This window comes from Bison bison, unplaced genomic scaffold (assembly GCF_000754665.1).
Source record: "Bison bison bison isolate TAMUID 2011002044 unplaced genomic scaffold, Bison_UMD1.0 scf7180017864458, whole genome shotgun sequence".
NCBI lineage: Eukaryota > Metazoa > Chordata > Mammalia > Artiodactyla > Bovidae > Bison > Bison bison.
In genome coordinates this window covers 7,520,105-7,547,466 of record NW_011495020.1, presented here as the reverse complement: position 1 = coordinate 7,547,466, position 27,362 = coordinate 7,520,105, and the positions used below count along the sequence as shown (strand labels likewise).

General features: G+C 43.3%; 1 protein-coding gene across 4 annotated transcripts in view; it reads right to left on the bottom strand.

Annotated features, from left to right (window-relative positions):
• LNX1 (ligand of numb-protein X 1, E3 ubiquitin protein ligase) overlaps positions 1-27,362 on the bottom strand; it is a 187,981-nt gene that overhangs the window by 95,259 nt on the left and 65,360 nt on the right. For all 4 annotated transcript variants that reach the window (XM_010859698.1, XM_010859695.1, XM_010859697.1 and 1 more), the window contains exon 3: positions 12,702-13,199. In XM_010859698.1, the coding sequence (XP_010858000.1) occupies positions 12,702-13,093 (392 nt within the window). In that variant the 5' untranslated portion in view covers positions 13,094-13,199. The remainder of the gene's footprint in view (positions 1-12,701; positions 13,200-27,362) is intronic.

Here is a 27,362-nt window from a genome sequence, read left to right as displayed (position 1 = left end):
ATATTATATGTTCGGTAGTTAGAATAGGAAAAAGGAGTCCAGAATGGTGGTGGCTAAAAGACAAGGAAGGGAAAAGCCCGTGAAAATAGAACAAAGGAAGCTCAGAGGACCCGAGTGAGGACCTCAGGTAGGACAAACAGCACTCCTGGCTAGCCCAGTTTACACAGGGCAGGCTCAGGGGGAGGAAAAAACATATAAAAAGAGGAGCCAAAGGGCTGGGGCTCTCTCTCTCAGGCTCATACTCTCTCCTCTTCTCTTCATGTCTTTTGGGTCAGCATGCCCTCACACCTCAAGGATGTATTTTCCTTTTATTTTCTAAATAAAATTGAGCTGTAACACGGAGCTGTACCACTGATCTGTCCAACAGCTGTAACACAGTCTGTCCGAGAGCTGAGAGCTGTGACACGGCCTGTCCAAGGGCTTTAACGTCTGTCACCTCAAATTTTGTTGTGATGAGATAGAACCGAGGAAATTACACACTCCCCTGACATTATATATACATATATATGTGTATGGACTTCCCTGGTGGCTCAGACGGTAAAGCATCTGCCTACAATGCAGAAGACCCGGGTTTAATCCCTGGGTCAGGAAGATCCCCTGGAGAAGGAAATGACAACCCACTCCAGTACTCTTGCCTGGAAAATCCCATGGATGGAGGAGTGTGGTAGGCTATAGTCCATGGGTTTGCAAAGAGTCAGACATGACTGAGCGACTTCACTTTCTATTTCTTTTCGTATATGTTTATATATATATATATATGCATACATATTTGTACACCTACTTTCTCAGCAGTTGATTGGAGGCCTCAGGCCTTCCTGTAATCTTAGATCTGAATGATTCACATGTTTAGATAACTCCTGCCTGGTTCCTCTAGACATTTGAGTTTGAGACCCCTGGGGACCACATCTTAAATTTGAATCCACTTACTGGATTAACTCCAGTTTTCCAGCTGGGATGCTAGGGAAGAGGACTCAGGCTGAGGGAGTCTTGGTGTTAGAGAGAAAGGAAAATCCAGAAGGAGTTCTGTGGTTGGAAGCTCAGGACACAGGGCAAGCTTCACCCAAGGCCTGGACGCCAAAGCCTAGATGAGGGTGTCAGAAAAAGCCTGGTTAATGCACTCCACCTTTGAGATCCCAGCGGCCGACAGTAGCATCTCACCACCCTGTGGCCCCAGAGCTGAGAATACTGAGCAGATCCACCCAGCAGTGCCACTCACAGCTCTCAGTTGTTTTCTAACCTTTGCTGACAACCACAGCCACCTCTTATCCTTTCTGAAACTCTGCCTGAAACATTTATCTGTGCATCTCTGATTCTGCCTAATTCCTTCCTAATTAAAGTTCCTGCTCTGGCCCCCATCTTCTTGCCAAGCTTTCCCTGATCAATTTCACTGAAATACACAATCTCCTCCTCCTCTCAACTGGTTACCTAACCTACTGTCTAAAGACTTACCCCTTTATGTCTTAGATCATTGTTTATATTTCTTATCTATATACATTTTATCTTCTCAATTAAATCCTCAACTCCTTGTGGGTAGGTGCTGTGACTAATTTTTTACTGCCCATATATTCCTTCCAGTACATGCCGCAGTACCTGAACCACATTGCAGGTGGATTCTTTACTAGCTTAGCCACAAGGGAAGCCCCAGTACCTGAAACATGTCATTAATTCACTGATTAGTTCACTATTACTAGCAGCATCAGGTAACAGCTGCACAGAACTGGGAGCTTCCAAGAAAGTTCTATCAAATCAGTACAGGAATGTGTTATTTCTAATTTCCTCATATCATGCCTCCTGGATTGCTTCACATTGGGTGGCTAACTTGAATTCACTCAGAAAAGTTGCCTTTGATTCATGCATTTGTGGAAAAGAAAACTGTAAGAGCCTGCCTTTAATTAGGCTATAAATGGAAAGTAACTCAATGGAAGGGTTCCTCATTAGCACTTGACATGGGTTGAATGGTGGCCCCTAAAAACATGCCACCCAGAACCTGTGAATGTGACCCTATTTGGATAAAGAGTCTTACAGATGCAATTAGACTAAGGTTCTCAAGATCATCTGGATTATCCAGATGAGTCCTAAATCCAGTGACATGTATCCTTATAAGAGGGGAAGAAGATGTAGAACTGGAGAGCACAAACCGTAGAAGGCTGTGTGAAGATGGAGAAGAGACTGAAGTGATGCAGCCACAAGCCAAGGAATGCCTGGAGCCCCCAGAAGCTGGGAGAGGTGAGGAAGGATTCTCCCCCCCAGCTCTCACAGAGTGTGCCTATTGCCACCTTAATGTCAAGCTCCTAGCCCCCAGAACTGTGAGAGATTAAATATGTGCTGTCTTGTACATAATTAGTTGCAGCCGCTCTGGGAAATTAATACAGCAAATAACAAGGATAGTAGATGGGGGTGGGGGGTCGGGGTGGACAGATGCAGGTGGAAAGGGCTGGGAGGAACACTTTCTGGCACTAGATTTGAGAGATAGCTTCAGCATCCATCATGAGAGAGGAAGGGGCTTTTCCATAATCCCAATTAAACCTGCCATCATATGTTTTTCTAGAAAAGCTTCCACAATGTCATTATTACCCCAGAGATGCTCACTATTCAGGCTTAAGCCAGATACTTTCTCTATGAACCTTCTTATCCAAGGTGGACTGGGTTTACATTCCAATAAGGTAGGAGGACCAGGAAATCCTGAAATGAAGAGTCCTCAAAATGAATGTCCTTCATAGACCCAGGTCATTCATTCTCTTCTCTGCTTCTGGAGCATTTATTGAGCATCTACTGCGCTGGGCAAATTGATCAGTCTGCCTAACTATAACAGAGGCACTGGTTATATCTAAACATGTGAGCATCTCTACTTAAATCTGACCAGTCAAGCTTTTCTATTCTGGGATGTCTGGACTCTATTTAGAGTCCCTCTTTTCAATTACCCCCCACCCTGACTCTAATTTATAAAGAAGCAACTCTTGCTATTTTTACCTGTCTGGTGAGTAAAGAGAACTACATTTCTGTAAATACTCCCAACACTGAGACATACACAGCAGCACTTTTCATCTGATTGCTAGAAGCTGTTCACATCAGTCTGCAATCCTTTTTCAAAGCTTATTAACAGTAACAGCCTGAAAAATATCACTGTAAAGATTGGGGATGTGAGTCATTTCCTCTTACAAAATGAACATAGGTCATGGAGGAAAATGTCTTTTTTTTTTTTTTTTGAGATGCATAATGAAATATTTAGAGGTAAAATGTTATGATGACAGGAATCTACTCCAAACCACTTCCATAAAAAATAAAACAATGAGGAAAAATTGGCAAAATGTTAATCATTATATCTAGGTGATATATCTAGGTATATCTAGGTATTCACTGCAGGGTTCTTTCTGCTTTCTGATTATATCTAGGTATTCACTGCAGGGTTCTTTCTGCTTTCCGATGCATAAAAATTATCAAAAATAAAAACAAAAAGCGTGTAGATTTTTTACATATAGGGCTATCTTGCCCCCATACTGACACTCTTGGTGTTTTCAGGATTGGAGACGGATTGTCTCAAAAAAGGATGATATCTGTTTATAACTAGAAATGTCCAGTAGAGACTTCAGGTCTGTACACGCAGCTTCTGTTCTTAATGGTCCTTTGGTTCTATTTATGGAGGGAAGTGAAGAAGCAGCTATTGAGAAAAAGCAGAGTATCAAAAAAAAAAAAAAAGAAAGAAAGAAAGGAAGAAAGCAGTGTTGGCACAGATGCCGGGGAAAAAATGCCTTGCTGGGAAAGCACTGCATCAGTAAGATGATGTGTCTCTGTTAAGTCACAGACCGCTAAGCACGCGACTTCAGACTACTGGCAGGATGTTTTGTCCAAGTGCATCTAGTGGATGTGGAATTTATTCCTCTAAACCGACATGCCGGCCCAAGGACAGACTCAGTCCCACCCCCGACACCCCGACACACAGACACAGGCAGGCACGGTGAGAGGGGACTCACAGTTCTGAGTATAGGAAGTGCAGATTGCCCACATTGTCAACGTAGTTGGCAGGGCTGAGCCAAGGCAGGATCAGCAACAGAAGCGCCTTCATTTTCGGATCAGGGTGCAGCTTTTTCTCCCCCCACCAGCCACCTTCTCTCTGTCTGTCAGTGGCAGGGGCCCAGCCCAGCCCGCCCCTTTAAACAACCTTTGCCATGTTCCCACAATCAGCAGATCATAGAGAATCAGACTCAGAGCCCTTAGCTGGAGCTGCGTTGATAAATCACAGGCTCATATGAGGACGGTGAGGTGCTCTGATTCTCAGATGGGGAGATGTGAGAACGAAGGGCCCCACCAAGGCTGGCAAGAGGGTTAGGCTGAGAGCAGGCAGGCTGATGCCTGGGAAAGGGACCTGCCCCCTCCTGCCGACTGGTTCTTAGGAAGCAGCTGGTACATTTACATCACTGGCTGGGAGCAGACGGGCTGGAAGCTGATCTGTGTTGGAAGAGGGCATGAACATGGCACATGCAGAGCCCACTGTGTGAATAAGCAGATACTCAGAAGCTGTCCTCCAGCTTGACTGGAGGATGACACAGGTTGAAATCAGCATCTTTGGAACAGAGCCTAGAGAGCTGAGCTCAAAGTGAGTCTTTGGATATTGTTGCACAGGAATGTTAATAGGAACCAGCTCCACCTCTCCATGTCTATTTAGAATATGTACTTAAGGTAATTTACCTGTCAATGTCCTGACCACACAGACAGAGGTAAGGGAAGTGATGTCTTTCCTGTTCATTTTGAAAACTGTCCCTATGACAGAATAGGTTGTGCCATTCTCTCTGAGACTAATCAAAAGCCTCAATAGACAGACATGAAGTTCTTTAAAAACAGTTTATACAGACTCCTGATCTGTAAGAAGAAATGTTATTCCATTCCTCCTGCTCCCTGGAGTAATTGAATTAGGCTCTGACACTAGCTGCAGGATTCTGGGCATTTCATTGAAGCTCTGAGCCTCAGTCATCTCATTCTTGAAACGGAGCTAATAATGCCTATTTCCTTGGTTCTGTGGAGGCTGGACCACAGCATCTCTTCTACCTTTGAGGTCTATGATTCCAGACCATACTACCTGTCTTAACAAGAGGGCTTCTTTGCATGCCTAAGCTCTGAAAACCACAGAAGCCTCAGATTCCTCTCCTTCCAGTTCATATTTAAGAAGATGAAAATCCATTTTGGTAACTGAAGACCCAAATCTTAATAGAACTGGCTCAAAAAGATAGTTACATTAACCACAACCGGGCAATTACAACAAACTCCACTTCACAGGAAGAAGACTAGGGAAAATCTACAGGATGACACCAACTGCACGTGCTAGTGGTAAAGAATGTGTCTGCCAATGCAGGAGACATAAGAGACATGGCTTCAATCTCTGGGTCGGAAAGATCCCCGGGATGAGGAAACAGCGAGCCATTCCAGTATTCTTGCCTGGAGAATCCCATGGACAGAGGAGCCTGGCGGGCTACAGTCCATGGGGTCACAAGAGTTGGACATGACTGAAGCGACTTAAACACACACACACACACATACACACAAAGGAGGAAACTGGCATGAGAGATTTGCATTCATCTTTGACAGTGCTAAAAGACTTTAACTACAGTAGACCCTGAGGATGTACAGATTTCACTTCTACAGTTTAGATCTGAGATACACAACCTTGATAAAGCATGGCATCTATAATTCTTTGGAGGTCCTAATTTGAATTCCACTCCCTTTCTCTGGTATGCAAGAGAGTCAGAGTCTGTGAAGAGCATAAAAAAGGAAGTTAGGTTTGGAATTGAGATGCTGTCATCAAACAGGCTTTGAGTCTGAACCCTAGCTCTGCCATAAATGAGCTGTGCGATACTGGACATGTTGCTTAATCTCTCTGAACTTCCGTATCCTCCTTTGTAAAGACAACAATAGTATGCTTAACTCACAGTGTTGTTATGAAGGTGGAATGAAATAATGCCTGTAAGAACAAAGGACTGCATGAGTGTTTAGCTGTTGTTGTAAATGTTATTAATAGCCACTAATAATTGTGGATGAGCCTGGCTGGCAGATCAGTATCCATTTCCAAGAGGCTCTGCTGGTCTCATCCTGGCCCTTCTTTCCTCCTGCTCAGTCTTTTCCTGAATACAGAGTTTCACAGAGTCCTGGGACATGCTCATCTTGAATGTCCAGGATCTACTGTACAGAGCATAACTCATAAGTAGCATCGTATATAATATGGGCTTCAGAGTGTGCTGGATTGTATTTCTGATGATCTTGGGTAGGTCAGATTGCTTCTCCAAGTCTCTATTAAAAAGAAAGATGTCTACCTTTCACTTCTTGCATTTCAAAAGGATAAGATGCCTTAATGGATATGAATGCAATATTAAAATGAAGGTACTGTTTTTTATTTTTTCTGTCACTCTTACAAAAACAGCTGGTTTCCTATTCAATATCTAATCTCATCTTCTTCTTTTTAAGAGCACCTGTGTTTTGTTTATGGTGGTGATGCACTTTGCCTCTCCCACAGGCAGGCAGCCACGTAATATGACAATGGCCAACAATGTATAAGAAGAAATTACTGGGTGACACAGCCTAGAAAGCTCTTTAAAGGAGGGAGTCTCAGTTTGTACACTGCATTTTGCCTTTGAGGCCTGGTTCTTTTTGCCTGGAAATTGGATGTGATGCTGGGGCTTGAGCAGCCATTTTGAGGCCACGAGGTAATGATTATGAGGATGAATGCTAACTGAAAAGCAGAAGGAGCTTGGATTCTTGATGGCAACATCATACTAGTTGTGAGCTTCCTAGCCCCAAACTTTGTGCTAAATGAGAAAAAGGAAACTTCTACATAGTTAGATCAATATAACTTGAATTTTTTATTACCCATCCTCAGATGTAGTCCTATCTAATATAATCTTTGGGGAATAAAATCCTACTTTCAAATGGTCATGGATTGCTGTAAACAGTACAGTCTTAACCCTAATCCTTGCCTCCAGGCTCTGAGTCCTCTTTATCCTTAAATGTCAGCTCAGACATCACCAATCATCAATCACCTCCAGTTTTCTTGTATTTTTTCCTTGTCACTAAGCAGGGAACTCCTTGAGGGCAGGAGCTCTATTGGTCCTGTTTTCTACTGTATTCTCACCACAGCGCCTAGAACATAGTAGATGCTCAATAAATATCTGTTGAATGAAAGAGAATTCAACTCGGTTAAAGAGACCATTTCTTGGAATAGTCTTTCTTGATCACAGGCAAATTAGCAAAAATAGACTTCAAACTTCATGAGAGTGATGGCAGGGGTTGAGCATGTATATGGATGGATAATAAATGCCCAGGAACCAAGGTAAGGAATATTTCTTGGAATGGGTGTCTAGGAGAATGTGATTTCTTTAAAGAATTGCTTGGAGCATAATCTGATGGATGCTCAATGGTTCTCTCAAAAACAAAGGCAGAAAATTGCCTCATCTCTTCTGTGCCCAGGAGAACTAAAAGAACAGCTCTCAGTTAGGCAGGGCCAGGAGAAAGGGGGTTCAGGGTTGGAAAGTCATGTGAAGAATGCGTTAAGCACAGTCAGAGTGGAGATGTTAAGCCAGGCTAAAATGACCAACGAGACTTGTTACTTGACCACCTTTCCATAGGGTAGTAGTCCCTGGTCCTTTACTCTGGCAGTAAAACCTTCCCCACCCTGTAGGCAGCTAGCTGAGTCTGTGTTTATGGAAAATGGTACAGAGAAGGGTCTGAATATTCATTGGAATGACTGATGCTAAGGGTAAAGCTCCAATACTTTGGCCACCTGATGCAAAAAGCCAACTCATTGGAAAAGACCCTGATGGCTGGGAAAGATTGAGGGCAGGAAGAACAGGGGGCCACAGAGGACGAGATGGTTGGGCAGCATCACCAACTTGATGGATACGAGTTTGAGCAAATTCTAGGAGATGGTGAAGGACAGGGAAACCTGGCGCACTGCAGTCCACGGGGTCACAAAGTGTCAGACGTGACTGAGCAACTGAACAACAACAACAGAGAAGGGCCCCGATAGAAGAAAAGGTCAGGAGAGGTTCCAGCGTAGGTCTTCGGGGAAGAAATGTCCAGGACATTGGGTTTAAACTTAATCAAGAAAATAACCCTAGAGAGTCTTCAGTCAGGCGTGCCAATACCATCACATTTTCACTCAGGACTGTTTTCAAAACACTGAACAATGAGCTCTTTATTTGTGCTAAGTAAATACTGAAGGGGGTCAGCTTTACTGTCTCACGTTTTTATTACCGTCCATGAGAGAGAAACTCAAGGGCAAAGTGGCTTATACCATGAACTCAACATGTGTGTGTTTTCAAATTCTCTCTTTTACCTTTCAGAGGTCATTTTCTCAGAGGCAGAAATTGTGGCTTATATAGATTTTTCTTTCATTCTGGGCCTGGCCTATTGTGGATTGTTGATAAATATTATATATGCAGCGAATGATACTGCAAAATAAAGATGTAGTCTTGAGACTTAAAAAATGCCCACTCAGGATCAAAGAAGTAAAAGCTTCACTTCCACACACCCTCTCACCGCCAGTCTGGGTCAAGAGAGGTGCACTGAATTGACCCTCTGCTGTGCCCCAACTGCGCCCACTGCCAATATCCCTTGGTAGGGAAGTCTGCCATTGCACTCAACAGCCCATCACTCTCGTGGGAATTCTTTATAGTAGACCCATATGATGGGAGTCTGCAATCATCTAAGAGCAGAGGACAACAGAATTATCCAGAAGATTCCAAACATCAGCTCACATGCTTAGATTTACTCCCATAGAAGAACTCTTCAATCTGAAGTTAAAAATAGTCACCCAAGTCATTGCTGGTCCAGCCAGTCATGCCACCTACAGTTGCCCATACATGCTTTACTTTAGGATTTATATTCAACCCAAGGTCTGAAGCAGTAAGACAATGTTTACAAATGACATAAATTCTGCAGAAAAACAGGCAGCATCCCTGATAACCATAGCATGCATGATCCTCCAGACAGGCTGTGAACAGAGACCCTGGGGAAATAGTTCTTGAACACAGGTTATTTACTAAAGGGACAGTGGAAACATTCTAAATGTGATTTATTTCTGCAAGAGCTTAGTATTCAAGGAGTCAACTGAAATAAATTCCCATTGCATGGGCGGACAAACCGCCTATAGGGAGCTTCCCATGAAGCCCAGGGTTGCTAGCTCTCTAGGACCCCCTGGAAGGACATGTGGATCCACGTCAGTCTCCCCATAGTTATCAACCAGAATTACAGTGAAGTTCTCCATTTTAGGTCAATTCTCAGCCTGACTACTTGATATTCATCAAAGTACCATCAGTCAAATAAAATATTTTTAACTCATTACATTTTAAATACTGAAATGAAGAATGCAAAATTTATAAATATAAATTTGTCTTCTAGTACAAACATATGACAAGACTTCCATACAAGCAGCCACCAACCTGGAGGCCTCGTATCGGAATGCAAGGAAAACACCAGCTTCCTGGTAACGTCTGAGTTTTCCTACTTTAAGAGACTCAGCAGTAGTAGTGCCTTAATCTTAACCTCTCTTCTAAGAGGAGGAAGAGGTAGTCTACTGAACTGGTTGGTCACAGGCCCCGGGCCCAAGAGGGCTCTGGAGTCAAGTTCTAGATTAGCTCCGGTTTCTGAATCCTGGCCAGTAAAATGCTCAGGGAGCAGGAGGCAAGGAAGTATATATTAAGCATTTGATGACTAACAAATTCAACGTATTTTTGGAAATGTTGGTTTTAACCTACTTAGGAAGCTGAAATGTGGAGTCACAGCAAGTGTGGAGGCCCAACACCTTGCCCTGAGAGTTCCCTCGTCACCGAGGGCTGCTGAAGGGGAGGGTGAAAGACTCTGAGGGCACAGCTCAGACATGTGAATTCAATTAGCTCTGCACATCTTGGTATGCGCTGAGCGTTAAGCAGACCTTTCTCCCGGGCTTCCTGGAGGTGTGGGGTCATGCAGCCAGTGTGGGCAGCTGAGGTGCACCTGAGTCATCTCTCTCTCTAGACCCTAGAAGCCACCTCCCCGCCCCACCCCACCAGTCTCCTGGAAGACCTCCCCCGGAAGCACTTCTTTCCAGCCTTGCTCTCAGCTCCATGTGCTATCTTATCCCAATTCTTAGGGATATTCTCGGCCCCAAGTCAGTGCTTGATGAAGGGAGGAGGAAGGGCTGCCGTGTTTTCACTCTCTCTCTTCAGAGTGCTATTTCTCTCCTTGTCTCTGTCCTCTCTACCCATCTCCTGCAAAACTCCAGTAGTGGGCAGAATACTGACCATGCCCCTCCCCAAAGCAGTCTGCCTCCTCATCCTCAGAATTTGTGAATGTGTCACCTCACATGGCAAAGGGGACTAACAGATGCGACTAAATAATCCTGAGATGAGGAAAGGAACCTGAACTATGCAGGTGGATTCACTGAGTGGATCCCGTGTCATCACAGGCATCCTTGCATAAGGAAGTCAGGAGGATCAGAGTCATAGAAAGACATGTGGTGATGGAAGCAAAGGAGAGAGACAGAGAGAAAGGGAAGAGAGGAAGGAGAGAAGAGAGAGAGATTCTAGGCTGCTGGCTTTGAAGATGGAGAAAGAGGCCACAAGCCAAGGAATACAGGGGCCTCTGGAAGCTGGAGGCCACAAGGAAAAAGACTCTCCCCAGAGCCAAAGGGAACCAGTCTCCAAACACCTTGACGTCAGTGAGACCTGTGTTGGACTTCGAATACTCGGAACTGGAAGGTAACACACTTGGCATTGTTTTAAGCCACTAAGTTTGCGATCATTTGTTACAGCAGCAGCAGGAATTGAATACAGCTCCCAAACACAAATGTATTATACAAATGGCAAAAGTAGGCAACATGTGAATGGGGCAGGGAGGTCTCCCAGGGCCTTTTCTCCTCTTGCTCTTCACCTCTTCTGTCTGGTGTGGCTGCAGTCTTGGCCCTGGCCCTGTGTCAGCATGTGTCTGCATCCACCTCATCTCTGACCCCAGACCCACACCCCTGCAGGCAGCGCCTCCCCTACCCAGGCAAAACTTGCAGCAAAGGTCACACACAGACTCCCTTGCCCCTTCTCCTCTGGCCATGCTTCCTTCTGGGCAACCAGACAAGAGGCACATCCTAGCTTACACACCTGAGATCACAGAGGGTCAGAGGCAACTCACGAATCTGACATAGATGCACCTGGTTCAACATCCAGGCAGGGAAAGTGTGTTCACCGACATAATTACTATGGAAAACACATGTGAAGCATTACACCCAGGCGGGTGCTTTGGATGCAAACTTCCATGTTAGAGATTCTGCATGTCCCCAAAGACAAAGACTCAGATTCAGGGCTTAAGGAATGTGACCTTTAGAAAAAAAAAACAAAAAACACCCGCACCTGCCTCTAGCCCTTGTTACGACAGGAACCAAGATAAACACCAGTTTCCAAATTTCCTCTTACAAAACAACGCTGGTATTACTGTTCATGTCTTACTAAGCACCTTAGATGCTCTAAGAGAGGAACTCCTGGGCCTGAGACCCAGGGCTGCCCCCTGAGGCTGTCCACAAGAAGTATGCTCAGGAACACACAATGTGAGTGGGCGAAGTAAGAGGTAGATGGTGGAGCGGCTGGTGTTGACCACCAGCAGGAGCAGTCACACCCCAGTGTGCACACCTGTGCTGAAAAACTTGCAGAACAAATCACTAGAAGGACAAAAGTTTTGTAAATCTCTCCTCTTAGAAATTTAGTTGAAAATACCTCGTGTCTTCTCAAAGGATAGTTGGGCTTTGGTATTTCCTGTACAGAGCAAAGCATGGGCCAAATTGGGAGAGATTTTTTTTTTCTTACATAAAAAGGCAAGCAATGTCCTCCAGGATATCTTTTTGGGAACCTGAGGCCTCACAAAATGAGATGAGAAAGCTGCTCATTAGATTCTCCACTATCTTTCACATTTCAGATGCACCCAAATGAAATAAACCAGTCACAAAAGAACAAATACTGAACAGTGCTTCTTATATGAGGTTTCTAGAGCAGTCAAATTCATGGAGACAGAAAGCAGAATGGTGGGTGCCAGTGGCTGGAGAGGAAGAAATGAGGGGGGTTTATTTTAATTTTTTAAATGGATGTGAAGTTTTAGTTCTGGAAGATGAAAAAAATTCTGGAAATGGTTATTGGTGATGATTGTTACATCAGTGTAAACTTAATGTCACTGAGCCACACACTTAAAAATGCTTAAAATGGCAAATTGTATATTATTTATATTTTACCAGAAAACCTTCCAACCGTATAAACACACACCCACACATACACACAATCACACCCCACAACTCTACCACGTGCTGTTTCCTCACACTGAACCACAGCCAGAATACCTCAACCGTTTCTTATTTTGAATGAATCCTTTCACTGGCTGCAAAGCAGAAAGTAAAGAAACAGGCATTTCCAGGAGCACCGGGACCTTGGAACACCCAGCCCTTGCAGCAGCGGCCGTGAGGGCGGGGCTTCTCAGGATTGGCCGAGGGGCAGCCCCTCCCTAGAAAGTGAAAGTGAAAGTCGCGTCCGACTCTTCGCAACCCCATGGACTATACAGTCCATGGAATTCTCCAGGCCAGAATACTAGAGTGGGTAGCCTTTCCCTTTTTCAGGGGCTCTTCCAAAACCAGGGATCGAACCCAGGTCTCCCGCACTGCAGGCGGATTCTTGACCAGCTGAGCCACAAGCGAAGCCCCTCCCTACCTCGTTTGAAAGTGGTGCTCAAGGTCGCAGCGCTGCAGCACCTCGGTGCAGTGCTCTGTAAACGGGCAGGTCACCAGCAGCTTGTTTAGGAGCTTGTTGACCAGGATGTTGGATTTCTTGCAATGCTGCAGAACCAGAGGCTTTCGATCCACGGGGCAGAAGTCCTTCTCCACCAGGAAGCTGGTGAGGCAGACTGTACAGTAGGTGTGGCCACATGGAGTGTCCAGAGGGTCCAGAAGAGCTTGCAGGCAGATGTGGCAAATGAGGTCATCGTCCACATCTTCCGTGTAGGTGTAGAAGTGGTTTTCCTCGGGGGGGTGGGCTTGGCCACACACCACACACAGGGGTTCAGGGCTGGGATCCGGGTCCTCAGCGGGGTCTGGCTGGTTCATGGTCAACTGGGAGTGGGTGGAGCAGGATGACAGGAAACCAACCCCGGAAAAGAAAACAGTATTTCCTCCAGAGTAAATCAAGATCTTCTAGGAGCCATCCACAAACCTGAAAGAGAACAAGACTGCTCATCTATCTTGGTTATGGACATTAGGCGGTGCTTCCAGTGGACAGAACTGAGCTGTGACTAGGAAGGCCTGGGCCGAGTGACCACTTGGTGACTGACTAATGAGACCTGAAGCCTGGCTTCTTTATTGCCTCAGTTTAACTACCTATCTTAGCAGGAATAATACTTACCTTTAATTTCCTCATATTAGTGCAGAGAAAATTATCTGAGTGAAATCTGAGAATGCCCAGAAACAGGCCCTAACAAAACAGATCAGTGATTTATAAAATTCTGTGTCAGATCATGACAAGAAGAAAAAGTTAATGCTCTGATGGCTTTCTCTTATCTCTCTTCACTACCTTTCTCTAAAACCCAGAAAATAAAGGACACCTCATAGTCTTCAACTAAATCATCTAAGAAACAAGCATGATGATGATGAAAGCATTGTTTTCTTCTGCGTGCATTTCATTTATTCAGTCATTTCGTGGTAAAGGTGTTTCCAGAGCCACGCTGCCTGTAACAGTCTTGCCATCACTGTGCACCAATGATTTAAGTCTCTGTTTCCATGTCTGTAGTGGCTCAGAGGTTTAAGTGTCTGCCTGGAATGCAGGAGACCCAGGTTTGATCCCTGGGTCAGGAAGATCCCCTGGAGAAGGAAATGGCAACCCACTCCAGTACTCTTGCCTGGAGAATCCCATGGACGGAGGAGCCTGGTAGGCTACAGTCCACAGGGTCGCAAAGAGTCGGACATGACTGAGCGACTTCACTTTCACTTCCACGTCTGTAAAGTGGAGATAGTACTGTAATGGCCTGTCTCAGAGGGTTGTTGTGAGAAGTAAATGACATATGAGGCATAAAACACTTCAGAATTATGCCTGAAATACAGTAAGTCCCCAGTAAGTATTAACTATTCTTACATATATGTGTTACTAAAGTTATTCTGTCTCCAGCCGAGCTCATTTGACCTGGAAATTGAAGGCTATAGTGCCTCTCAGGGGTCTTTTTGCTTTGTTCTCATAGTTCTCTTTCATTCAATTATATATATATATTTTCAAACCAGTAGAATATTATCACACTATGTATTTTCCTTTGGTGAAAAGTGAGAGTCGCTCAATTGTGTCTGACTCTTTGCAACCTTATGGACTGTACATGCCAGGTTCCTCTGTCCATGGAATTCTTCAGGCAAGAATATTGGATTGGGTGCCATTTCCTTCTCTGGGAGATCTTTCCAACCCAGAGATTGTGAACCTGGGTCACCCACATTGCAAGCAGATTCTATACCATCTGAGCCACCAGGGAAGCTAATCTTCCTTTGGTATAGGAGTTTAAAGTGGAGATTTCAACATGCCTGATCAACATCTAGGAAAGTCTCCTGATCAGTCAATAAACATTTTTTTCTTTGCCTTCAATATTTTTTATTAATGAGCTGCAATAGTGTGAGATTAGTGACAATGATAATCATAAACATCTGATTTCAGTAAGCATTTTGTTAGCACCAATCTTGAGCAAGGTAGCAAATCGGCTGTGCGGGAGACCTTCAAGAGAGCTTTAAAGGACATGCCTACCCTCTTGGAGTCCCCAGACCTTCCCAGGGGATGTGGACGTGACCAAGCAATGAGAAACCTAGGTAAGCAGTGCAGACAGAGGTCAGCATTAGGGGACTCAGGGTCAACACTCATGACAACGAAGAATCCTGTAGTATCCCAGCCCTCAACTCAACTTTCTTCTTTTCCGAAAGTAACTAAAATGACTTTAAGTTTTCCGCAGAAACGTAAAGACAGATGAATCACCTAACAGGAAACTGGCCATGTTTTGAAACAGCACAGAAGTCATAAACTGCTTTACAGTTTTTTTCTTTTCCAAGTAAAGTTTGAGGTTGTTTGTATAAACGTAGCCTTATCTCAAAAAGAAAATACATTGACTTCAAACTTGTACTGAGTCAGCTTACATTTCTGCACTGTGTTAACAAGCCTTGAAGAATACTCTGGTCAAGAGGTAGAAGTAAAGTGCCCCAAATGTGAAAGCATGTAGAAATCACAGACTTTTATTTAGCATCAGAAGAGATCACAGGAGGCAAAAGTAGAGGATACAGGAGGGGGTGAAGCTGTTTGTAGTCAAAGTTCATAGAAACCTACACAGCTGCTATTTGTCCTCAAGGCTCAGAGAAGATATTGGAACCACACAGGAAATGCTTTCAGTAGCATGAAAAACAGTTCAAAAATAAACATGAAAATGGAAATGGGCCACCCAAAAGATTATCATCTGCTACAGGAAAAAAAGTTCACATATTTTGAACTAAAACCCTATGTCTTTAGCACTTAGAGTTGGGTCAAATCCTCCCACATATTCTTTCTCATTGTGCTGAACGGAAGGGTGATAGGAATGTAGGTGGTAGCTCTGCTCCGACTGCTGTAACAACAATGTCACATTTCTGGGCCGCTTCCTCGTTGGTGAAAAGGTGGGATTGGACCAGATGTTTGGTTTTCTCACTGTGCTCTGGAAGGTGTGTCAGATGCCTCAGGCTCTTCCAGGGAAGGGAAGGGGGATGGTAGGCTGTGTCCAATTTTCCACTCCATCCAGACCCAGCTCCACTTTCATCTCAAGCATGAGGTTCCTCATAAGATTCTTTTCAAAGGACCATGGCTTAAGGAAAACAAAAACCAAAAAAAATCCTCCGGACTAGATACTATGAAATCCCTTTCAGAAACAGAGTCCTATGGTTCCATGCTAATATAACAGAGGTGTTTTCTTGGGGTATTTTAGGGTGGTTGGCTTTGGGGAATTTTTTTTTTTCTGGGGCCTATATATATATAGTTATGTTATTTCATCCTTACAAATCCCCAGGGATTTTGTTTTTAATTTAACAGATGAGGAAACTGGGTGTAGAAGGTAAGTAACTTGCCAGTTACACCAAAAAAGAACAAACCAGCAGGGGCTCATAACTCCTTACTGCTCTTCACAACATTGCTACTTTTCTCCCAGCATCTATCTTGACTAGGACCAGTCAGAATCCAAAAAAAGTAAAAAGGAAAGTGAAAGTCACTCAGTCATGTCTGACTCTTTGAGATCCCATGGACTATACAGTCCATGGAATTCTCTAGGCCGGAGTAGTGGAGTGGGTAGCCTTTCCCTTCTCCAGGGGATCTTCCCAACGCAGGGATTGAACCCCGGTCTCCCTCACTGTAGGCAGATTCTTTACCATCTGAGCCATAAGGGAAGCCCAAGAATACTGGAGCGGGTAGACTATCCCTTCTCCAGCAGATCTTCCCGACCCAGGAATTGAACCAAATATAAGAGCCCCAGGAAATTATAAGGTTAAAAATCCCTGTAGGCCCCATTGCAGATGGAGTTTTCCAAGATCTCTGAATAAAAAGATTCTTCCACTTTACTGAGTGCTAAAATGCCTAAGACAGGATAAGTGGATTGGAGTAAGCAAAAATAGCAGATTTAGCTCCAACACCAATTTGTTTTTCTTTTCATTCTTTTTTTATCTGAGAGCAATTTGAATTCCCTGGCACTTAACTCTTGTGAGTAAACCAGATTCTTTATATAATATTAATGTAAACACTGTTGTATATATTTTTCAACTTTGCTTTAGACTAAATAAAGCCTATATGAATAGACACAGATTATGAGAGAATTGGCTAAAAAAGCAGTTTGGGTTCTAAGAAAAGAACTAGGTAGACTTTAAAAAGTATGATTAATATAATTTACTTGATGTTTATTTCCAGTTTACATCTTATAAATATGTATGATGTTTTTGGACATGTATGTGCCTTGCTGATGAACTGAGAAGAAATTATAGAAACTCATTAAGGCTTAAAAGGTAAATTTTGTCCCCTAAGAGGGAGCAAGAGGGTCTGTCCATACACGTTAGTCTGTATGTCAGCTGTCAGCAATCTGGTCCTAGCTGGGGTAAAGAGAAAGGGATATGCAAGATGGCTTTTTTGCAGTTTGGAGGGAGAAAAAGCAGGAAGTAGATCCCTTCCCTGAGTATGTGTAGGGGTGGGGTGGGTATCTTACTCTGCCTTGATACACCACTCTTGTGACTTAGGAACCATCCTTCCTCCTTTTCTCTGGTTGGGGCACAACAGAAGCCTGACGGGACGTTTGCAGAGACGTGTAGTCCACCAATATCATGCCAGGAAGTGCCCGGAAAAATGACAATGTCCATCTCTGTTTGTCCTTAATCCCTGCTTCCTTTCCCACTACTTCATCATGCCTGCAATCTATCCAGAAGTTCTTCTACCTAACTTTGAAATTCTAAACATCTGTGGTTAATAACAAAGATACGTTTCAGAGCAAATGTGAGTCAGCACCATCTGCAACCAAGAGGCTCATCAGAGGTCATATGCACACTGTCACCTGCTCTGGAAAATTCAATAGCCTGGAAACTTAGTAGCCTTAAGAGCAGCCTTCAGGAGGGCGATTAAGAGGTACAGACTTCCAGCTGCAAAATGAAGGAACTTCATAGTTTATGAAATCATATACTCAGTAATGATATAATATCTTCATGTGGTAACATATTGTAACCAGATTATTGTGGTGATCATTTTGTAATGCATAGAAATATTGAGTCACTACGTGTACCAGGAACTAGCATGGTGTTATACTTCAACAAACAAACTCGGAAAAAAACAGATCATATTTGTAGTTACCAGAGTCGGGGGAGAGTTAGAGTGGGTAGATGTAGTCAAAAGATTAAGAATTCCAGTTAAAGGATAGATCGGAGAAAGCAATGGCACCCCACTCCAGTACTCTTGCCTGGAAAATCCCATGGATGGAGGAGCCTGGTGGACTGCAGTCCATGGGGTCACTGGGAGTCAGACACGACTGAGTGACTTCACTTTCACTGTTCACTTTCATGCATTGGAGAAGGAAATGGCAACCCACTCCAGTGTTCTTGCCTGGAGACTCCCAGGGATGGGGGAGCCTGGTGGGCTTCCGTCTATGGGGTCACACAGAGTCAGACACAACTGAATCGACTTAGCAGCAGCAGCAGCAGGGATGTGGGCATCCCTTGTGGCTCAGTGGTACAGAATCTGCCTGCCAATGCAGGAGACACAGATTCAATCCCTAGATTGGGAAGATCCCCTGGAAAAGGAAACGGCAACTTGTTCCAGTATTCTTGCCTGGGAAATCCTGAGGACAGAGGAGCCTGGTGAGCTACAGTCCATGGGATCACAAAAGAGTCAGACACAACCGAGCAACTAAATAATAACAACCTACTAAGGAGGGAAAGTTTACATATTGACCAACATTTTTTTTCTCTGGAACTCACCTAACCCCTTCATGGGTGCCATTTAGAACATGTCTAATTCCTTAAATCCATTTCAATTATTTGAAGACAGCCCCCAAATTTTCCCATAGGTTCAGCAGCCTTAGGTGTGTCTGATATTCCTTCAGGTTTCCAGACTCCAAGAGCCTGACCACACTCTTCTGCAAGCTCTAAACTTATCAGTGTACTTTCTGCAATATATGGACAGCCTCCAAGACAGAGTGAAATGAGAGTAACCAACTGCTCCCATATCCAAAGACTGCATCTGCTTTCTTGGTGGCAATACACACCTTGGCTGTTACTGCAGTCCTGCCAGGGCTGAGCAGGGGACATTACACTGAGCCCTGAAGGAAGCTATTAGTAATTCTTGGCCACAGAAGTGAAAAAAAAAATTAAGGATAATGAAGTAGAGAAGTAGATGCTTTAAAAGGCAAAAGCAAGGGCTTGGAGCAGTTTAGAAAATGCAATGATATTTACTGGCATTAGCTAGATTTCTATAAACAAAACAAAGTCCTTAATGGCCAAACAGTTCCAGTATTGGAATTCTCAGCATATAATCTGATCTGAAGAATGAATGGTATTTGGGGAATTTGGGGCTCTCCCATTTGTTTGTAAGCATTCCTTTATTTTGACAACTCTTGGTATTTTACAATATCCTGACATATATAACACAAGGGAAATGGAAACCACTTTAAAAAATGGTAAATCTGAGATAATTTTTCCCATCAGGATAAACATTGATGAGCTTTCACTGAAATTCACTATTAATGAAAAAAGGGAAATAGGGCCAAGGGCAGCTGATGAAGGGGCAGGTGATGGAATAAACTAGAAATTCTGCAACTCCAAATGCTCTGTACCTCTTCCTGTCCAGCTGCTTTAAAAAAGAAGATGAACAAGTGCTTGAGAAGGAAAGTGTACCTAAGGAGGCTTACTAGCCAGTCACCTTGGAACATTAGGCTTCTCCATTTATCTGCCAGAAAGCACTGCTTATAGAAAATTCCTACTTAGCCTATGACAAACACAGGAAAAAATCCACTGAAGACATTCCTAAATAACAGATACACTTATCCCACCAGTGCTGCGTGCTCCACATTGCAATATGTAGTGTGTGCTTAGTCACTCAGTCACGTTCGTCTCTTGCAACCCCATGGTCTGTAGCCCGCCAGGCTCCTTTATCCATGGGGTATTTTTCCAGGCAGGAATACTGGAGTGGATTGCTGTTTCCACCTCCAAGGGATCTTCCCCACCCAGAGATCAAACCCATGTCTCTTGTGTCTCCTGCATTGCAAGTGAATTCTTTACCACTGAGCCATCGAGGAAGTCCCTATGTTGCAGCCTAAGGCCAAAGGAGATATGAGTCCTGATATACATGTGTATTTTTTAATGGTTAATTTCCCCTAGATCATTAAAATAATTGAAAAAACATGGGAAACATGAAAAACACATATATTAAATGTACAACATTATTTTAAGTTTAAATATTTTATTTATAATAAAAACAAAAAATTTTCCCCCATAGTTTCACTTTCCTGGCTTTAAAGGAAGCAAGCCCAGCAATACTATTTTCAAAAATCTACCTATTCTTTTGTCTGATTTTCAGCTGAGGAAACTGCTGTTTGACGATCTTTTTTGACTAAGTGATACCCTTAAATAATCTTTAGATAATTTGAGCTACTGATCCTTGTATTTATTTAAATGTTAATCATTTGTTCATCATGGATTTTTGCATTAGTTTTGCTTTTTTAAAATAATGCATTAAAACAGTACTTATCATGATTACCAGGGTTTTGGGGGCCCCCCTAAAATTTACACCCAAAGGTAAGTGCTGCATTTGCCTCACCAACTCATGGCCCTGTGACTGTTGTTATTTCAGAGACTCAGGTAGAGCTGTGTGTTGAGGCCATGGTTAGGACTCAGCTCTGCTTCCAACTACCTCTGTGGGTCTCAGAATTTTCCTTGCACCTGCCCTGATTCCCAGTCAGGTGCAAAGGCAAAAGCAAAGAATTACAACCTTGTCACAGGTGCACCACTAAATTTAACCAAGGTCTAAATTGATCTGACTGATCATTGTATTGATACATGCTTGATAGAGGCACCAGGTGAGCAATCTGCTGACGGGTTCATGAGGCAGGAGGAAGAACTTTCTTCAAATGAGAGGAAGAAAATGTAACCTAAGGCCAGGTCCCCAAAACAATCACAAGACAACTGAATCCTGAAAGAGCTTTGTTTTGTGAGTATATAAGAGAGCCCATTCAAGTTATAGAAATAGTTCTCTCAAGGAAGGACACTGTATGAACTGTTGCTATACAAATAATGTGAGACTTGGCCCTACTTGGGGGAGAGATAAATTAGGAGGTTGGGATTAACACTATGCCCCACTATATATAAAATAGATAACCAACAAGGACCTACTGTATAGCACAAGGAACTAAATTGAATATTTTTAATAACCTATAAGGTAAAAGAACCTGAGGAAGAATATACATGTATATATAAAACTGAATCACTGTGTTATATACCTGAAACTAACATGATATGTGAATCAACTACACTTCAACTTTTAAAAATTTTTTTTAAAATGAATTAGCCTTTAAAAAAAAAAATGAAACTGAGCTTAAGGTTTTCCTGTTGTTGATGATGTTATAAAATTTGGATGAAGCTCCACAGGGCAGAATGGCTGCAGGGCTGGTTTCGAACTGGTCACTGAGGCCATGTCTCAGTACAGAGACAGTACAGATCACACTCACAGTCAGGAACACTGAAACTGTGAAGACTAGATATACAGCCACTGAGGAAAAGGGTGGGTAGAACAATGCCAGTAAATTCTTGTAACACCAATGGCTTTGTCTCCCTTTCTACAATGATTATCAGTCCAACCACTGCCCTGGTTCTGGCTTCAACACCTAAATTAGATTATTGGGGGAAAGGAATTGCCAAGGTCAGGGCAAACTCTATCTTTCTCTATTCAGTTCAGTTCGGTCGCTCAGTCGTGTCTGACTCTTTGCAACCACATGGACTGCAGCATGCCAGACCTCCCTGTCCATCACCAACTCCAGGAGTTTACTCAAACTCATGTTTATTGAGTCACTTTTGCCATCCAACCATCTCATCTTCTGTTGTCCGCTTCTCCTCCTGCCTTCAATCTTTCCCAGCATCAGGGTCTTTTCCAATGAGTCAGTTCTTGCCATCAGGTGGCCAAAGTATTGGAGTTTCAGCTTCAGCATCAGTCCTTCCAATGAATATTCAGAACTGATTTCCTTTAGGATAGACTGGTTGGATCTCTTTGCAGTCCAAGGGACTCTCAAGAGTCTTCTCCAACACCACAGTTCAAAAGCATCAGTTCTTCGGTAATCAGCTTTCTTTATAGTCCAATTCTAACATCCATACATGACTACTGGAAAAACCATAGCTTTGGCTAGATGGACCTTTGTTGGCAAAGTAATGTCTCTGCTTTTTAATATGCTGTCTAGGTTGGTCATAGCTTTTCTTCCAAGGAGCAAGTGTCTTTTAATTTCATGGCTGCAGTCACCATCTGCAGTGATTCTTGGGAGCCCCCCAAAATAAAGTCTGTCGCTGTTTCCATTGTTTCCCCATCTATTTGCCATGAAGTGATGGGACCAGATGCTATGATCTTAGTTTTCTGAATGTTGAGTTTTAAGCCAGCTTTTTCACTCTCCTCTTTCACTTTCATCAAGAGGCTCTTTAGTTCTTCACTTTCTGCCATAGGGTGGTGTCATCTGCATATCTGAGGTTATTGATATTTCTCCTGGCAATCTTGATTCCAGCTTGTGTTTCACCCAGCCCAGCGTTTCTCATGATGTACTCTGCATATAAAATGAAATAAGCAGGGTGACAATACAGAGCCTTGATGTTCTCCTTTCCCTATTTGGAACCAGTCTGTTGTTCCATGTCCAGTTCTAACTATTGCTTCCTGACCTCCATACAGATTTCTCAAAAGGCAGGTCAGGTGGTCTGGTATTCCCATCTCTTTCAAAATTTTCCACCGTTTGCTGTGATCCACACAGTTAAAGCCTTTGGCATAGTCAGTCAAGAAGAAGTAGACGATTTTCCTGGAACTCTCTTGCTTTTTTGATGATGCAACAGATGTTGGTAATTTGATCTCTTGTTCCTCTGCCTTTTCTAAATCCAGCATGAACATATGGAAGTTCACAGTTCACGTACTATTGAAGCCTGGCTTGGAGAATTTTGAGCATTACTTTACTAGCGTGTGAGATGAGTGCAATTATGCGGTAGTTTGAGCAGTCTTTGGCATTGCCTTTCTTCGGGATTGGAATGAAAACTGACCTTTTCCAGTCCTGTGGCCACTGCTGAGTTTTCCAAATTTGCCAGCATATTGAGTGTAGCCCTTTCACAGCATCATATTTTAGGATTTGAAATAGCTCAACTGGAATTCTATTGGGCTTCCCTGGTGGCTCAGATGGTAAAGCGTCTGCCTGCCATGCGGGGGACCTGGGTTCGATTCCTGGGTCGGGAAGATCCCCTGGAGAAGGAAATGGCAATCCACTCCAGCACTCTTGCCTGTAGTGATGCTTTCTAAGGCCCACTAGACTTTGCATTCCAGGATGTCTGGCTCTAGGTGAGTGATTATACCATCTTGATTATTTGGGTCATGAAGATCTTCTTTGGCTAGTTCTTCTGTGTATTCTTGCCATCTCTTCTTGATATCTTCTAGGTATTAAGAGAGTTAGTTAGGTCCATACCATTTCTGTCCTTTATCGAGCCCATCTTTGCATGAAATATTCCCTTGGTATCTCTAATTTTCCTGAAGAGATCTCTAGTCTTTCCCATTCTATTGTTTTCCTCTATTTCTTTGCATTGATCACTGAGGAAGGCTTTCTTATCTCTTCTTGCTATTCTTTGGAACTCTGCATTCAAATGGATGTATCTTTCCTTTCCTCCTTTGCCTTTTGCATCTCTTCTTTTCACAGCTATTTTGTAAGGCTTCCTAAGACAACCATTTTGCCTTTTTGCATTTCTTTTTCTTACAGATGGTCTTGACACCTGCCTCCTGTACAATGTCACAAACTTCCGTCCATAGTTCTTCAGGCACTCTGTCTATCAGATCTAATCCTTTGAATCTGTTTGTCACTTCCACTGTATAATCATAAGGGATTTGATTTAGGTCATACCTGAATGGTCTAGTGGTTTTCCCTACTTTCTTCAATTTAACTCTGTATTTGGCAATAAGGAGTTCATGATCTGAGCCACAGTCAGCTCCCGGTCTTGTTTTTGCTGACTATATAGAGCTTCTCCATCTTTGGCTGCAAAGAATATAATCAATCTGATTTCAGTATTGACCATCTGGTGATGTCTATGTGTAGAGTCTTCTCTTGTATCGTTGGAAGAGGGTATTTGGTATGACCAGTGCGTTCTCTTGGCAAAACTCTATTAGCCTTTGCCCTGCTTCATTCTTTCTCTATTAAACAGTGTAAATTTACAGTTACATGTTAAATTATGGATAAGTTGTATGAGACTTGCAGGTATCAAAGTGCCATCATTTTTTTTTTATAAATATCAACTTTGAATTAAGATATATAAGAGGCTAGACAAATGCTCTGGGGGCTATACCTTAACTTACATTTGTAGTGGGGTGAAATTAGGGGCTTTAATGGGCTTCCCTGTTGGCTCAGAAACATGACTGAAGCAACTTAGCACACTGGTGACCCAGATGGTAAAAAATCTGCCTGTAAAGCAGGAGACCTGGGTTCAATCCCTGAGTCAGAAAGATGCCATGGAGAAGGGCATGGCAACCCACCCCAGTATTCTTGCTTGGATAATTCCATGTACAGAGAAGCCTGGCAGGCTACAGTACATGGGATTGCAAAGAACTGGACATGACTAAGTGACTCACACTTCCATTTCCAGGTACTTTAGTGATCTGAATAAAAATAGTCATGCACAGGATAAAAGCTATCTTCAAACTAAGAGCCTGGGTTGGAAGTGGAGGTGGGGAGACGAGGGTGCCGTGTGCCTTGCAGGGGAAAGAGGACAGAGGGAGGGCAGGTGTGTATGGGCTACAAAGGTCAGGGTTAGCTCTGCTCCTACTTAATATCTAAATCACCAGTCTCTGGAGAGTAATTCATTAATGCAGTCTGTGAATGACACCTGTCTGTATAGTGTTGCCAACACTATAAAAGACAGAAAAAAAAAATACAAATGATCTTTAAAGAGGTTGAAATATAGTCAGGAAATTCAAGGAAAATTGAACTAAAAGGAGAACATGTGATATATCTGGAGTCAATAACTGAGAAGATAGATGTTCAGAAAATGGGAAAAACAAGGGGAGTGTTAAATGAGAAGAAATTGAAGTTTTAGAAGTCAGTGATGGACTTGCACAAGCTCCTTTTGGAAAGGAGCTTTGTCTCTCTTGTCAGAAGACTTTACTGCCTTTCCCCTGGGGTGTCAGGGCACACCTTTCAAACTTGGGTTTGTTTGTAAGAACTCTGGCCCATAAAAGATGTCCTTCTGCTTCCTGGTCTACCAACATACTGAGATGGAATTGACCCCCTGCCAACAACAAAATGAAAGCAGAATATTCTGCATTGACCAATGGCTTATGGCTCTTACAGTCAGTTGCCACAGGGTCCTGGGCAGGGCTGATGTCAGATGAGAAGTATGGTAAAGAAGCAGACTGGCCTTTTTACACTCAAGACTGAAAAACACACTTGTGCTGTGCCGTGCTTAGTCGCTCAGTCATGTCTGACCCTTTGTGACCCCATGGACCACAGCCCACCGGGCTCCTCTGTCCCTGGGGATTCTCTAGGCAAGAACACTGGAGTGGGTTGCCATGCCGTCCTCCAGGGGATTTCTCCAACCTAGGGACTGAACCCAGGTCTCCTGCCTTGCAGGTGGATTCTTAACCATCTGAGCCACCATGGAAGCCCAAGAATACTGGAGTGGGTAGCCTAAACATACTTAGGAAATGCTTTTTTTTTTTTAACCTATAACCAAGGTTTAAGGAAGAAACGACAAGGTGGAGGAAGATATTTAAGTGCTCAGCATATCTCTACTGTTTCAATTCTATAGGTATTTACCTTTTACGTGCCTGACTATTGCTGCTGCTGCTGCTGCTAAGTTGCTTCAGTCGTGACCAACTCTGTGCGACCCCATAGACGGCAGCCCACCAGGCTCCCCCGTCCCTGGGATTCTCCAGGCAAGAACACTGGAGTGGGTTGCCATTTCCTTCTCCAATGCATGAAAGTGAAAAGTGAAAGTGAAGTCGCTCAGTCGTGTCCGACTCCTAGTGATCCCATGGACTGCAGCCTACCAGGCTCCTCCCTCCGTGGGATTTCCAGGCAAGAGTACTAGAGTGGGGTACCATTGCCTTCTCTTGTCTGCATTTCTGTGGGAGTTCCCATAGGCAATTCAATTTCATCCTCAATGAGTTTTTCTAATTAGGAAAATGGAGCTTTCATATAGGAAAAAACAAACAAAACAATGTAAGAAAACATACAATAAGTACGGTCCTCCAAAATAGGAGCCAGGGACAAGTGTGGAGGAAAAGGAGTGAGAAAGCAGTGTGGCATGGCTCAGAACAGTCAAGGAAAGTTCTTGGAACAGATTGTCCTCAGGGAGGGTCATGAAAGATAAACGAAATTTGGGAAAGTTGGAAGAAATCCAGGCAGAAGGAAGAAACTGAGCAAATTCTTCAAGGAAAAGGAATCCACCCACTGGTGTCTGGTGTTCCCACATGTCTGAGATCCTAAAATTATTAAGAAGTCACAGGGATTTGAGTTGGGTGATAATCTTAGATTCTCACCAAGAGCAAGAATCCTCTTTATGACATGCCGGGGGATGACCTACCAGCTTCTGTTTGAAATATCTCCAATCATGGGCTCAGGGTTGAGTGGAGGAATCACTTCCTTAGCCAGAATACCACCTATCTGTTAAAGCAAACTAAGATGACCTTCACTGATTTGTTTTTGTAGATTCATCATACTAGTGACTGTGAAAAGATTCAGCAGGTCTTTAGCATATAAAGCACTTAACAATTGTATTTTGAACTTTGAACATAGGAATAAATAATGGTAGTGGTGAAGGTTGCCAATTCTGTTTCTCCCTGCCTGTACTTTGCCCAATATTTCAATCTCTAAGTAGATAAGGAATTTCATCATAAGAAGTGGGAGGGGCCTACGTGTAGGATTGTCCCTCCCAAAGATATGCCCACATCCTAACTCCTAGTACCTGAGAGTGTGAACTTAGAAAAACAGTCTTGTCTTTGATGATAAAATTAAGTTAAAGATCTTGAAATGAGATCATCCTGGATTATCTGATTTACCCCAAATCCAATGACAAGTGTCTTTTTAAGAGACAGAGGAAGAGAAAACATAGAGGAGATGGTGATGTGGTGACAGAGACTGGAATGAAGCAGCCACAAGCCTGGGACACCGGGAGGCACAGAAGCTGAAAGAGGCAAAGAAGGATCCTTTTCTGGAGCTTCCAGTGGAAGCAAGACTCTGCCAATGCCTTGATTTCACAGTTCTAGCTTCCAGAATTGTGAGGAAATAAATTCATGTTGTTTTGAGATGCCAAGTGTGTGGTAATTTATTACCACAGCAATAGGAAATGAATACAGGGCTCTGTATACCCAGAAGGGGGCACACATTCCCCATGATCTTTTCCAATGCTTCTCTACAGGATTTAGGGACAATATGGTGAGTGGCAGCCATTTAGACATCTATTAATACATACTTCTGGATAGCAGTTCTGAGCTACTATAAAAACCTAATTTTCTTTTAATCCATACCTAAGTGAGAACACAGATGTCTCCAGAGATGACTATTAAACCAAATTTCTAGGGCCCCAAGGGAGAAAAAAGAACTACAGGTAGAATAGCTGAGTTTGTGCGTGTGTTGTGGGAGGCATA